General features: G+C 38.7%; 1 protein-coding gene across 1 annotated transcript; it reads right to left on the bottom strand.

Annotated features, from left to right (window-relative positions):
- Positions 1–7,647: 7,647 nt before the first annotated feature.
- LOC129151247 (olfactory receptor 52N4) lies at positions 7,648–8,613 on the bottom strand. The gene has a single exon (XM_054725412.1). It carries the CDS (start codon positions 8,611–8,613, stop codon positions 7,648–7,650), a length of 966 nt encoding a protein of 321 aa, XP_054581387.1.
- Between the last annotated feature and the right edge of the window lie 7,375 nt (positions 8,614–15,988).

Genomic DNA, 15,988 nt, shown 5'->3' with positions numbered 1-15,988 from the left:
GCCTGATCACCCCCTAACCACTACCCTGACAGCCTGATTGATGCCTAACTGCTCCCCTGCCAGCCTGTTTGTCCCTAACTGCCCTCCCCTGCAGGCCTGGTCACCCCCAACTAACCTCCCCTGCCGGCCTGGTCACCCCTAATTGCCCTCCCCTGCAGGCTTGATTGCCTCCAATTGCCTTCCCTTGCAGGCCTGGTCCCTCTCAACTGCCCTCCCCTGATGGCCATCTTGTGGTGGCCATCTTGTGTGTCCACATGGGGGCAGCCATCTTGTGTGTTGGAGTGACCATCAATTTGCATATTACTCTTTTATTATATAGTACTAGAGGCCCAGTGGATGAAAAGTCATGTACTTGAGGGGGGTCCCTCAGCCCAGCCTGCCCCCTCTCACAGACTGGGAGCCCTCAGGGGCGGGAGGTGACCTGGCGATCAGGGGAAGGTGATGCCCCATCACACCTCTGCTGCTGCCACTGCCAGCAGTGCAAGCCTTGGCCAGCCCTGGTTACCTGAGCCTCGGCCAGCCCTGGCCAGCTGGGCAGCTGCCAACTGAGGCTTGCCTGCACCTCAGGCTGGCCCTGGGCTGCTGGGGGCTGAGTGAACTGGGGGACTCCATGCCAGCTGCCCCGGTGAGGCTGAGGGGACTGGGTGCCACCATCTTCTGGTTGTTGGCCCCGCCATCTTTGAGGGCGTGGCAGTCAATTAGCATATTCCCTCCTTATTGGCTGTGGGCACCACCATCTTTGAGGTAGGGCAGTCAATTAGCATATGTGGGAAACCGTGAGAGGCAATCAGGTAAACAATCCAGTAACCTTGTTTTCCCCGCTTTGCTGGGGCCTTTGCTTCACATATTTAGGTTTGATACTAAGCAGGCTTGAAGAGGAAGTAGCACTGTGGTAGGGTCAAGAGTGCAATAGGTTCTCAATAACAGGAACAAGGATAGGGAAATTGGCGGAGTGAGAAGTTTAAAGTGTACTTGGGATTCTGCTAAGGCGGAAAAAACATGCTGCCCGGGCAATGACCTTTATGCTTGCACAAGCTGTTTCTGCTTATAAAAAGGGCTGAGAAAATAAACTCGGGGCTGCAGTCTTGAACTGTCGGTCCTCCTGGTAACTACTGTGTCTGTGTTCTTTAATCCTCACCCCCCTTTTCAGGTACTGTTCAACTGCAGTGCCGGCAGGCTCCGGCAAGCATATTCCCCCTTATTAGCTGTGGGTGCCGCCATCTTTGCGATGGTGTGAGGGTCAATTAGCATATTCCTTCTTTATTAGATAGGATATTCTCATGTTCCTAATTTAAAAACATATCATGCTGGCATTGATTAATGCTTAATCATCAACCTATGTACCAGCAGGTTACTGGTTTGATTCCCAGTCAGGGCATATGCCCGGGTTGCAGGCTTGGTCCCCAGTGTGGGTGTGCAGGAGGCAGCCAATCAATGATTTTCTCTCACCATTGATGTTTCTATCACTCTCTCTCTCTCTCCCTTTCTCTCTTAAATATACTGTTTATACATAATTGAGTATTAGTACTCCCCAAGATAGGCTAGGATCTATGAAAAAAGAATGATATATTATGGGCCTGTTTCTAAGAAATCTGTTTTCAACTGAAGTAAATGATGAATATTATGGCATTCTAGAAAGTCATCAAAAGTTCAGGCTTCTTATGCATACACATTAAGTTTGAATGCCTAAACCTTCATATAATGATGATGATGATAGTGTCAATAATAAAACAGAATAACTGATTCTAATTTTAACTTTTAAAATTCATTAATTAAATAATAACTATGCCTGTGTATTTTGTCAGTGGGTCTCAATCAGATATTCTGCCTTTCTAATGACTCCCAGGTGATGCTGATACTGCTGATCCAGGGGCCACACTTTAAATAGCACTGCTTTAGACAATCTGCTATTACCAGTGTTCCCCCATTTAACTTTTTTTTTTTTTTTGCTGTTGGACATTTGTTTCCAATTATACATTCTTATAAATAATGTTTCAATAACACCTCTGTACATTACTGGAAATAAAATGAAAAAAATAGAAATGTTTGGAAGGAGAATAATAGCATTCTTAAATTGTATGATATAGAGGTAACTTATGATACATTTAAAAAACATATACATACTAGAAGCCCGATGCACAAAGATTCGTGCTAGAATAGGCTTTCCTTTCCCTGGCTGCCGGCACCGCCTTTCCACTCCGGCAAAGTCTCTTTCCGCTCAGGCCCCCAACCCGCCTCTTTCAGCTCCAGCCTCACCTTCCCACACTGCCAAGAGGCCCTGAGAGACTGGGGGTGGGGCAGTATGCCTACATCGTCACCATGGACAATGGAAGCGTCCCCCACGGCCTGTGTATGCAAATTAACCACCATCTTTGTTGGGTTAATTTGCATATCACTCCTGATTGGCTGGTGGCGTAGCGGAGGTATGGTCAATTTACATGTTTCTCTATTATTAGGTAAGATGTATCTAGCTAGTGTTTATACACATACAGTAGCAATATATGGTTTTAACAAAAGCCTTAATCATACCATATTAAAGCACAAATTTGGCTATTTTCAATTGGCATTACATAATTAGCTCATTCTAGTAAGGATTGTTAAGTATTATGATTGAATAAAAGTTCTTCATATGTATGTATATAATTAATTTAATTGCTTTTTTATTCTTACACATGTAGGATTTTTTAAATTTACAGAACACAATACAATATATATGTATGTAGAGAATACTTTTATCACAATTTTTAACTTCATCGAGTTTTTAAAAATTGAAATTAGGCCTGGCTAGTGTTGGTTAAGCATCATCCCATGCAGCAGAGGATCATCAGTTTGAATCACAATCAGGTCACATGCCCAAGTTGGGAGCTGTATCACCAGTAGGGATCATGCAGGAGACAGCTGATCGATAATAATCTATTTATGGATAAACTTCATTTTGTTAATTCATTCAGTGATTGATGGACATGTAGGTTGTTTTTACTTTTTGGCTAACATTATTACTGTAATATTTGTGTAGAGGTTTTTATTTTAACAGTTCTTTTAAATTTTGTTGGATATATACTTAGAAGTTGAACTGCTGGACCATATGGGAATTATAGGCATAACTTTTTAAAAATATGTTTTTTATTGATTTTTTAAAATGTATTTTATTAATTTCAGAGAGGAAGGGAGAGGAAGAGAGAGATAGAAACATTAGTGATGAGAAAGAATCCTTGATTGGTTGACTCCTGCATGCCCCCTAGTGGGGATTTAGCCTGCAACCCCAGGCATGTGCCCTGAGCAGGAATCATATTGTGACCTCCTGGTTCACAGGTTGACACTCAACCACTGAGTAATACTGGCTGGGCTTATGCATAACTTTGAGAAATTGCCATCCTTTTTCCACAGTGGCTGTATCATTTTATATTCCAGGCTTCTACTAACCTCACTAATACTTGTTATTTTCCATTTGAAAAATCATTATATCCATTCAGGTGTGTGAATTGGTCTCTCATTATGGTATTGATTTGCATTTGCCTAATGATGTTGAGGAACTTTTCCTATGCTTGTTGTTTTTTGTACATCTTCTTTGGAAAATGTCTATTCAAATATTTGCCAATTAAAGTTGATATGTCATATTAGGAAAAACAATAGCAAAATGGTAGAAGTCATTCCTTTCATTGAGTAACTATATTAATTGTAAGTGGACTTATGTCTCCAATTAAAAGGCAGAGATTGGTAGAAAGTTGGTTCTAGCCAGGGAAATTAGGTAACAAATATATCTAAATCAAAAAAGGATGAAGTAAAAATGTGTCCATATGCAGAGGTATAATTTATATTGAGAAAATCTTAAAGAATCCACAAAAATATCATGAGAGCTAATACACAAATTTAGCAAAAATTTTGGATACTAGATCAATGCATAAAAATCAGTGTATTTCTATACACCAGCAATGGAAAAACCCCCAAAGAATATCAGAAAAAAATTATTTTTATAATAATATCAAAATAACAAAATAGTTAAGAATAAATTGTACTAAGAAAATATAGGAGGTGTTCAATGATAATTAAAAAAATATTATAAATAAATAAAAGAACACCTATCTAAATGGAAAGACTTCCTGTTGAAAAATCTCAGACATCTCTTATACCAATGTTTGCTGATACATCTTCTAAGCCCTAGGGCAAGGAAAGCAAGAGAAAAATAAACAAATTGGACTACATCAAACTAAAAAGCTACTGCACAACAAAAGAAACCATCAACAAAATGAAAAGGGAGCCCACTGTATAGGAGAACATATTTCCAATGATACATCTGACAAAGGGTTAATATACAAAATATTAAGGAACTCATACAACTTGAGGAAGACAAATAATCCAATTAAAAATAGGCAGGTGCAGGGGGAACTGGAACGGGTCATTGGGGGTGGGGTGGGGGACAAAGAAGACATATATAATACTTTCAACAATAAAGATTTAAAAAATAAAAATATAAAAATAGAAAGGCTTCCAATGTTCATGAGTGGCAATATTATTCAAAACTATCCATAGATTCAATGACATTCCTACCAAAATTCTCATAGTTCTTTTGCATAACTGAAAATCCTGATTCACAAATTTATATGAAATTGCAAGGAACTCTTAATTGTCAACACAAACTTGAAAAAGAAGAACAAAATTGCATGACCCACACTTTCTGATTTCAAAACGTATTACAAATCCACAGTGATCAAAAGAGTGTGAGAATGTTATAGGAAAAATATTTGTGGACTAGAATTAAAAGTACAGAAATAAAGTCATACATCTATGATCAAGTTATGTTTTGCTTCAGTTCCAAGGACATTTAATGAGCAAAGAATTTTCTCCAGCAAAGTTCTAGGATGACAGGATAGCTACAACATAAATAAATTTGGACTCTTAACACAACATATATAAAAATGAACTAATGATGGGTCAAATGCCTAAATATAAGAGCTAAAATTATAAAACACATAGAGATAATTTTTATGGCTTCTGGAGTTGGCATTGATTATATTAGATATAAAACCAAATTCATAAGCATCAAAGGCCTTTTGTATGTGTTTCTGTTAAGCAGGAGTAAAGAAAATCTTTTTAAAAATCTGAAGTGAAAAAAACAAAAATGTTTCAAGATATGGATAATATAGAATTGCAGTTGATATTCTTGAGAGTAGTGTAAGATGAGCCCAGAAAGGCCTACTTAATCTGTGAACATGGAAGTCACTGGTGAAACTGGCAAAAGCAATTTTAGGTGATGAGCAGGAACACAGAAAGACAAACTAGGAAAAGAGTGATGTCAGCTTGAGTAGTAAAGGGTGAGAATATTGACAAGTTGTTGCTGAAGGAGGTTATCAAGAGAACATGACCACCAGTTGACCCTGGATCTGGATCTGGGCAATCAAAGACTCTTCACCAACTCCCCTGCCCTTGGAATGTACATTCTGCTGGCCATTTCCAGAGCAAGAGCCATTTTTAAGGACACAGCCTTGGGAGAGCAGTGCTTTGTTCAGACCATCTATATATTATACGTGACTGAACCCAGTTAAGGCCTCTATGTAACTTTTAAGATTCTGGTGGGAGGGTATGGAGATGTATTTTTCTTTCAGCCACCCAAGACAAGCCTTGTATGTAAGTTCTCCTGTTTACTAAACATGTTACCTTACCAGTACTGAATTGTCTGCCTCTTCTTTTTGTCTCTCCCTGTCCTCCATGCACAGAAACCAGTTTAGGAACCAACTCGTACTTTAGAAATTTTGAGTTTATGGTGAACACAGAAATAGGGTAACACATAGAAAGTAATTATATATTAGGGAGTGAGATTATTTATAGGATTTAAGATGTGGGATAGTAAGTAAAGACTAATTAAATAATTAAATAAAATTTGATGAGGATAACTAACTGAATTGGGGAGAGACAATGTGTGCTATTTTATGTTTGACAGAGAAAGATACAAATAAAAATTCAGTTTATACTATACTTCTTATGTAATTGGTTTAGATCAGTGGTCGGCAAACTCATTAGTCAACAGAGCCAAATATCAACAGTACAACGATTGAAATTTCTTTTGAGAGCCGAAAACCTACTTCTGCACATGGGCCACGAAGTTTCAATCGCACTGTACGTGCGCACCTGCACATGGTATTTTGTGGAAGAGCCATACTCAAGGGGCCAAAGAGCCGCATTTGGCTTGCGAGCCACGGTTTGCTATCCACTGGTTTAGATCATAAGACATTAATGTAAAAGTGTCATTTCCTTTAACCTCTCACTTTTTTATTAATTTAGAAAAATCTTACATATTAGAAAGACATTATTTATTAGATTCACAAGTGGAGATAAGATGAACCAAGTCAATTTTGAAACAAATCCCCACTCATGGTTTTATATATATATAACTAGAGACCAGGGTCAAAACCAGTAGTTGGACATCCCTCTTGCAATCCTGGAATGCTGGCTCCTAACCGCTCGCCTGTCTGCCTGCCTGATTGCCCCTAACTACTCCCCTACTGACCTGATCACCCCTAACTGCTCCCCTGCGGCCTGATCACCCCTAAACTTCTCTGCCTGCCTTGCCCGATAGCCCCCAACTGCTTGCTCCCAGGCTGGACTGATCACCTTTAACTGCTCCACTGCCTGCCTGATGGCCCCTAACTGCCTCTGCCTCAGCCTCTGTCACTGCGGCTTTGTCCAGAAGGACATCCAGAAGGCCGAATGGCTGTCTGGTCTAATTAACATATTATGCTTTTATTAGTATAGATAGTTTTTACATTTGTTGAAGAGATCTATTAACCTCACCTTCCAGATTATATGCTTTCAAAGACACTCTTGAAGGAAATTGAATATCAAATTAGTTTGCAGGAAAATAATATGCCTGATCTGGAAAGGGAAGACCTATTCAGCCTGATAATAATAAGATGCCCAGAGATTTCAAACTGATTAAGTTAATGACTTTGTAGGAGTCTTGCTTGTTTCTCTTACAGAAAGAAGACATTGAAGAAAGGTATTTTGATACTGATTAAAAATATATTGCCAATATTTTCCAGAGGAAAGTAACAACTGTCTCTCAGTCTGTAAATTATAATCACTATTTGGAAATGAAATCATCTCCTTCCACTTTATCTATCATTCATATATATATATATATATATATATATATATATATATATGGCTAATATGCAAAGCATCCTCTCAGGAGCTCAACCTGTAGACTGGAAGTTCTATTGCTTTCTATGATGTGCACTGACCACCAGGGGGCGACACAGAACAAAGGGAGGCCCCGGTTGGCAGCCAGAATGAAGGCCCCAGCCAGAAACTGGAAGACCCTGATTGACCCTGATTGCTGGCCAGGCCTAGGGATCCTACCCGTGTACGGATTTCATGAACTGGGCCTCTAGTTTTTAATAATTAATGAATAAATTATGTTTGTCCAAGGAATGTGAGTTAATTATTAGACTAATATTTCAATAGAGTGAGAAACAAAAATAATTCACAGAAAGGTTGGTAGGCTGTCCAGTGATGTTGAAATTCTCAAGACATACTTAGAAATGCACCATTCAAAATGCTTCATTTCAAAGGTCAAAGTAGTACTTCTCAAAATATTTTATTGGCTCCTGTCTAAATAGGAGCCCTTCTCTCTCCTGGAAATTATCTCTTTCATATGCTATGGGATTTGATATTTTTAGAACCTGAAAGGATCCTAATGATACAGTCTCGTATCTGCTTGGTTTTTACCCCATAGACAATAGGATTCATAGTGGGAGGTAGGAGCACATAAATATTGGACATAATGATGTGGCAAGATGGAGGTATTATATGACCCCCAAAGCGGTGGGAAAAGAAGGAAAAGAAAGCTGGACTGTAGGAGAAAACAATGGCACAGATGTGGGCCGTGCAGGTACTGAAGGCCTTCTGTTGAGCATCTGCTGAGGAGAGGCTGACCACGGCCCTGAGGATCATGGTGTAGGAAATTGTAATGCACAGGATGTCAAAACCTCCAATCAGAAGGGCAACCATCAGACCATAGATGGCATTGATCTTGACATTGCCACAGGATAACTTGGCTACAGACATGTGGTCACAGAAAGTGTGGTATATTATATTGCCTCTGCAGTAGGGAAGGCGCTTGGTGAGGAAAGTAAAAGGAATAATAAGCAATACCCCTCTCAGGAAAGTAACAAGCCCAACCTTTGCAATAACATTGTTGGTGAAGATAGTTGAGTAGCGCAGAGGGTAACAGATGGCTACATAGCGGTCCAAGGCCATAAGCATAAGCACCCCAGACTCCATTCCTGTGAAGGTGTGGGTAAAGAACATCTGGACCAGGCATTCATCAAAGCCAATTTTCTTAAGATGAAACCAAAAGATGCAGAGGGCTTTAGGGATTGTACTAGAGCACATGACAAGGTCAGTAAGGGAAAGCATGGCCAAGAAATAGTACATGGGCTTGTGCAGTGAGTCTTCATAGTGGATGAGGTAGAGGAGCCCACAATTCCCAAACATAGCCACAACATACATTGAGCAGAATGGGAAGGAAATCCATATTTGTATGTCTTCAAGTCCTGGGATTCCATTAAGAATAAATGAGGCTGGGTGCAGGTCTGTTTTATTCAGCTGTAGCATGATCAATTAGGCTTAAAATTTATGTGGGGTTTTTCTAGAGTAAGAAAAAGAAAAGAGAAAATATAATTTATGGTTACTGTGCAAGTTTCACCACATGTTTTAAAATTTTCTAGTGCATTTTAATGATCAAACAACCATATTTTCTAAATGCCAGAGAGTAGCTTTTTTGTTGTTGTTGTTTATTTGTTGCTCATTTGTTGATCAGTCCTTCTGTTCATTCAACCAATTTTTATAAGGTAATCCAAGTTCTCATTACAGGCAATAATTTTTCTTCAATCTCTAAAAAAAAAAAAAAAAAGAGTTGAGGGAGCAAGAAAATGGCAGCAAAGTAGACAGATGTGTTCTGAGCCTTGTCCTGGAGCAGAAAGGAGCAGCTGAGGGTAGCACGGGGAGTGTTTGTTGGCAAGCTAAGGGACAACTAAACTCCAGGAGAAGTTGGGGGACTGCTGGACGGGGTTCCCCTGACCAGGCAGCACCCACTGTGGCTGGATCCCTTCCCGGAGCTACGGGCTAATATGTGGAAACTGCGCCATCTTGAAAGGGAAAGTGGATCTTATTGGAAGCCTGAAAATCCACAACTGCAGCAAACACCGAACAGCTGGGAGCCCCAGAACACCTGTCCCCATTTGGCGCAAACACATGAATCCAAAGGAGCTCTTCACTCCACCACGGAAAGGTCAGATTTCGCCGGGGATAAGGTGAGGTCTCTGGTCCCGGCAGGAGAGTGAAACGCGCATGCTGTGGGAGCTGGAGGACCGGGGAAGTCTGTGCCTAGGAAAGTCCGTGGCTGTTGGGGCTGGCGTAATCCATGAATGTGGAAGGGGGTCCTCAGAGCTGCTAACAGAAGGGATCTCTAAAAAGCAACCCACTTTGATCTGACGCGGAGCGACAGCTTAAGAATTTCAAAGGTGTGCAGGCTGCTTAGACGTGCGCACAGACCCATTGTTCCCACACTTGGGCTTTTTCCTCTTCATTTTCTTTCTTCTGATTACTCAGCAAGGATTACCCAATTGGGGACACCCTGGGAGACTGCAGGGGGAAGTTGTTTTTCTGGAACCTGGGGATCAGAGCGGGGAGTGACCATCGGAGAGCAAGCCCTGAGCAGCCCACCTGCACAAACCAGTATTGAGTGCCACAGGGAAAGAAGGCTAGAGAGGCCACAGAACCCAGAAGTCAACCCAGAAACGCTGCCACCCAGAGGCTGAATCACAAATTGACTCTTGTGTAATCAAAAATAAAAGAATACAAAAAATTAAGACACAGCCTGCTTAAAAATCAGGACTGGCTTACAACACTGAGGAGCAGTGGAATGCAGGGAACTGCAATACTGTCTGGACTGGGAAACAGGCATGCCAAACAGAACAATAGAGGAAGTGAATGACCTTCACTACTGCACATTTTTTTTAAATTTTTTATTATTTTTATTTTTATTTTTTTATTTTCATTTTTTGCATCTTTTACTTAAGAAACTAATTTTTTTCTTTTTTCCTCAATTGATTTTACCTTTTTAATTATTACATTTTTATTTTCAATCAGCATTATTACTACTACTATTTTGCCTTCTTTTTTTTTTAAGTGTCATTTTATTTTCTCTTTATTTTACTTTGAGATTAGTGTTCTACATTCTATTTTCATCTTTCCTTTAGCATAGTTTTACCCTATATCAACTCTACCTTTATGCCATCACTCTCTTCCTAACCTTTTCTTTTTTGGTGTCCTGTTTATCTTAACTCTTTCCTGCTTTAGATTTTCCCTATTCTTTCTGTTTACCCCTTGCTAAAATTTCACCCTACTTATATATCTAATTTCCAATCCCCTGCTCCAAGTCCATACAAACCTCTCTCTTTGCTGTCTTAACTATCAAAAAAATTCTTTTTTCTCTCTGTTCTTTTGTTGTTGTTTGCTTGAATGTTGATTATATCAAATTTTTATCCTTTTTTGTGAAATTGTTTTGCTTATTCTTTTTTTTGTTCGTTTTTTTTTTTTTTTTGCTTTGTTTTTGTTTTCTTTTACTTCTGTTTTCCCTTGCCTTGCTTGATATTAGTTGTTCTTGTAGATTTTATCAATCTCCAGGTATTTGTTGCTGGCATTTGCTGGGATTAGTGGTTGTTCTATTTGGAGTTTTCTCCCCATATATGTAGTTTGTTCCCCTTTTCTCTCTTAGTCTCATTCTTGGCTCTCTTACATTTTTTTTTCCTTTTCCCAATTTCATTTTGAAACTCTTTCTTCTTCTTTTTCTTTCTTTTTACTCTTCTTCTTTTTCTCCTATCCCCTAATTTGCCTTTCTCTGGTGTTCACCTTTATTGGAGGTTATTAATATCTTGAATACATTTCTGTTCAGTGCCTTGTCTGTTGTGCCTGGTTGTGTTGTATTTTGTGCCTTAAAATCAATGCAGGAGAGAGAGAACTACATAACCAGACATCCAGAGAAGAGAGACCATGGGGAGACAAAGAAACAGCCTGCATATGAAAGAAAAGCTGGCATCACCAGAAAAGGAAGTAAACAAATTAGAGGCAAGCAACCTATCAGAGAAAGAATTCAGAGAAATGGTCATAAGGTGGCTGAAAAGAATGGAAGACAAATTTGACAATATGAGTAAGAACCAAGAGGAAATGAAGAAGAACCAAGAAGAAATGAAAAATGATATCGCTGCTATAAAGAACTCAATAGAAAGCATCAAGAGTAGACTAGAAGAAGCAGAGGACCACATCAGTGAGCTAGAAGACAAGAAGGGAAAAAATACCCAAGTAGAGTAGCTTCTAGAAAAAAAAAATTAAAAAGCAGGAGGAAAGCCTAAGGGAACTTTGGGACAACACGAAACAAAACAACATCCGCATAATAGGGGTTCCAGAAGGAAAGGAAACCGAGCAAGGAATAGAAAACCTGTTTGAAGAAATAATGACAGAAAACTTTCTTGATATAAGGAAGAAAAAAACCACACAAATCCAAGAAGCTCACAGAGTCCCAAGCAAAATGAACCCCAAAAGACCGATGCCAAGGCACATTATAATTAAATTGGCAAATACCAACGACAAAGTAAGAGTCTTAAAAGAAAGTTACATACAAAGGAACCCCCATTAGACTAGCAACTGATTTCTCAACAGCAACTCACCAGGCCAGAAGGGAATGGAATGAAATATACAAAGTCATGCAAAGGAAGGATCTGAATCCAAGAATACTGTACCCAGCAAGGCTATCAATCAAAATTGAAGGTGAAATCAGGAGCTTCACAGACAAAAAAAGGACTAAGGGAATTTATCACCACTAAACCAGCAATGCAAGAAATGCTAAAGTGTCTGCTGTAAAAAAAAAAAAAAAAGAAAGAAAGAAATAGGAAGCAAAGAAGGAACACAGGGGCATAGAATAAAAATGGTGACAAATAAGTACCTATCAATAGTAACTTTAAATGTAAATGGATTAAATGCCCCAATAAAAAGACATAGGGTAACGGATTGGATAAGAAAACAAGACCCATATATCTGCTGTGTACAAGAAACCCACCTCAGAAAAAAGACACACACAGACTGAGGGTAAAGGGATGGAAAAAGGCTTTTCAGGTAAATGGAAATGAAAAAAAAGCTGGGGTAGCAATACTTATATCTGACAAATTAGATCTCAAAGTGAAGGACATCACAAGAGATAAGGAAGGCCACTTCATAATACTAAAGGGAGTAATCCAACAAGAAGAAATAACTCTGGTAAACATATACGCACCCAATACAGGAGCACCCAAATACATAAAAAACTCCTGGAGGATATCAAGGGAGAGATTAACAGCAATACAATCATAGTAGGAGACTTTAATACCCCACTATCACCATTGGACAAATCCTCTAAACAAAAAATCAGCAAAGAAACATCAATCCTAAATGACTCACTAGACCAAATGGAATTAATTGACATCTTCAGAACATTTCACCACAAAGCCACAGAATATACATTCTTCTCAAGTACACATGGGTCATTTTCAAAGATAGACCATACATTGGGACATAGGCAAAGTCTCTTCAAAATCAAGAAGATAGAAATCATATCAAGCATCTTCTCAGACCACAATGGCATAAAACTGGAAATCAATTATAATAAAAACAATCCAAAGAAATCAAACACATGGAGACTAAACAACATGCTATTAAACAATGACTGGGTTACCAGAGAGATCAAGGAATACATAAAAAAACATCATGAAAACAAATGACAATGAAAACACAACAATCCAAAATCTATGGGTCACAGCGAAAGCAGTCTTGAGAAGGAAGTTCAGAGCTCTATAAGCCTACTGCAAAAAACAAGAAACAATGGTAATAAATTACCTAACCCTACAACTCAAAGAGTTAGAAAAAGAGCAACAAGAAAAGCCCAGTGTAAGCAGGAGGAAGGAAATACTAAAGATCAGAGTGGAGATAAATGACATAGAGACCAAAGAAACAATACAAAAGATCAACAAAACCAAGAGCTGGTTCTTTGAAAGGATAAACAAGATTGATGAACCTCTAGCCAGGCTCACCAAGAAGCAAAGAGAGAGGACCCAAATAAACAAAATCAGAAATGAAAGAGGTGAAATAACAATAGTCCTCACCGAAATACAAAGGATTGTTACAAAATACTATGAACAACTCTATTCCAACAAACTGGACAACCTGGAGGAAATAGACATATTCCTAGAAAAATATAACCTTCCAAAACTCAATCAGGAAGAATATAAACAGCTCAATAGGACAGTAACTATGGAAGAAATTGAAGCAGTCATCAAAAAGCTTCCAGCAAACAAAAGCCTGAGGCCAGATGGCTTCACAGGAGAGTTTTACCAAACATTCAAGGAAGAACTAAAACCTATCCTCCTCAGGTATGGATTAGACTGTTGGGCCTCAGAGGGAGGGTAGCGGAGGGTAGGGGTAAAAGGGAGAGATCAACCAAAGGACTTGTGTGCAAGCATATGAGCCTAACCAGCAGTTAAGGACAACAGGGTGTTGGGGGCATGTATGGGGAGGAGTGTATGCTGGGACTGGGGGGATGAGGACAAATATGTGATACCTTAATCAATAAAGAAATTTAAAAAAATAGTAAATAAAAAAAATAAGACCTATCCTCCTCAGACTATTCCAAAAAATTCAAAAGAAAGGAACACTTCCAAGCTTCTTCTATGAAGCCAGCATCACCCTAATACCAAACCAGATAAAGACAACATAATGAAAGAGAATTACAGGCCAATATACCTCATGAACATAGATGCCAAAATCCTCAACAAAATTCTAGTAAATCACCTCCAGCAGTACATCAGAAAGATCATACACCATGACCAAGTAGGATTTATCCCAGGAATGCAAGGATGGTACAATATCCGTAAATCAATAAATGTGATATATCACCTAAACAAATTGAGAGATAAAAATCACACGGTCATATCAATTGATGCAGAAAAAGCATTTGACAAAATCCAACACCCTTTCTTGATAAAAATTCTCAACAAGGTGGGAATAGAAGGATATACCTCAACATAATAAAAGCTACATATGATAAACCCACAGCAAACATCATACTCAATGGGCAAAAAACTAAAACCATTTCCCCTAAGAACAGGATCAAGACAGGGATGCCCACTCTCACCACTCCTGTTTGACATAGTACTGGAAGTATTAGCCATTGCAATTAGACAAGAAGAAGAAATAAAAGGCATGCAAATTAAAAAAAAGAAGTAAAGCTGTCCTTATTTGCAGGTGACATGATATTGTACATAAAAAACCGAAACACTCCATCAAAAAACTAATAGACTTAATAAATGAATTCGGCAATGTAGCAGGATACAAAATTAACACCAAGAAATCTATGGCATTTCTATACACCAATAGTGAACTTACAGAAAGAGAGACTAAAAAAGCAATCTGATTTACTATTGCACCAAAAAAATTAAGATACCTAGGAATAAACTTAACTAAGGAGGTAAAAGACCTATACGCGGAAAACTACAGGACACTGAAAAAAGAGATAGAGGAAGATGTAAACAGATGGAAGAACATACCATGTTCATGAATTGGTAGAATCAACATCATTAAAATGTCCATACTACCCAAAGCAATCTATAGATTCAATGTACTCCCCATTAAAATACCAATGGCATATTTCACAGACCTAGAAAGAAATCTCCAAAAATTCATCTGGAATAAAAAAAGACCCCAAATAGCCGCAGCAATCCCGAGAAAGAAGAATTCAGTAGAAGGGATCTCACTACCAGATTTCAAGCTGTATTACAAAGCCACTGTTCTCAAAACAACATGGTACTGGCACAAGAACAGACCTATAGATCAATCAAATAGAATAGAGAATCCAGTTATTGACCCAAACCACTATGCTCAATTAATTTTGACAAAGGAGGCATGAACATACAATGGAGTCAAGACAGTCTCTTCAATATATGGTGTTGGGAAAATTGGACAGATACATGCAAAATAATGAAACTAGATCACCAACTCACACCATACACAAAAATAAACTCAAAGTGGATACAGGACTTAAACATAAGACGGGAAACCATAAAAATACTAGAGGAATCCACAGGCAGCAAAATCTCAGACATATGCAGAAAGAACTTCTTCACTGATACTGCCCCTAGGGCAATAGAAGCTAAAGAGAAAATAAACAAATGGGACTACATCAAAATAAGAAGCTTTTTTACATCAAAAGAAACCACCAACAAAACAATAAGAAAGCCCACTGTATGGGAGAACATATTTGCAAATGTTATCACTGATAAAGGTTTAATCTCCAACATCTATAGGCAGCTTATACAACTTAATAAAAGGAAGATAAATGATCCAATAAAAAAATGGGCAACGACTTAAATAGAATCTTTTCAAAAGAAGACAGAAGGAAGTCCAAGAGACACATGAAAACATGCTCAAAGTCACTAATTATCCAAAATGACAATGCGTTACCATCTCACACCTGTCAGAATGGCTAACATCAACAATTCAACAAACGACAAGTATTGGCGAGGATGCGGAGAAAAAGAAACCCTCGTGCACTGCTGGTGGGAATGCAGACTGGTGCAGCCACTGTGGAGAACAGTATGGAGTTTCCTCAAAAAACTGAAAATGGAACTCCCATTTGACCCAGTAATCCCACTCCTAAGAATATATCCTAAGAAACTAGAAACACCAATCAGAAAGGATATATGCACCCCTATGTTCACAACCGCACAATTTACAATAGCTAAGATTTGGAAACAGCCTAGGTGCCTGTCAGCAGATGACTGGATCAGAAAACTATGGTACATCTACACAATGGAATACTATGCTGCCATAAAAAAGAAAGAATTCTTACCATTTGCAGCAACCTGGATGGAATTGGAGAACATTATGCTAAGTGAAATAAGCC

The sequence above is a fragment of the Eptesicus fuscus genome, chromosome 13 (assembly GCF_027574615.1).
Source record: "Eptesicus fuscus isolate TK198812 chromosome 13, DD_ASM_mEF_20220401, whole genome shotgun sequence".
NCBI classification, from domain to species: domain Eukaryota; kingdom Metazoa; phylum Chordata; class Mammalia; order Chiroptera; family Vespertilionidae; genus Eptesicus; species Eptesicus fuscus.
The sequence above is the reverse complement of the archived record's forward strand: the minus strand, read 5'-3'. Positions and strand labels throughout refer to the sequence as shown.

Excerpts from the sequence above, each read along its gene's own strand:
- LOC129151247 (XM_054725412.1), bottom strand. The coding sequence starts at position 8,613 with ATGCTACAGCTGAATAAAACAGACCTGCACCCAGCCTCATTTATTCTT.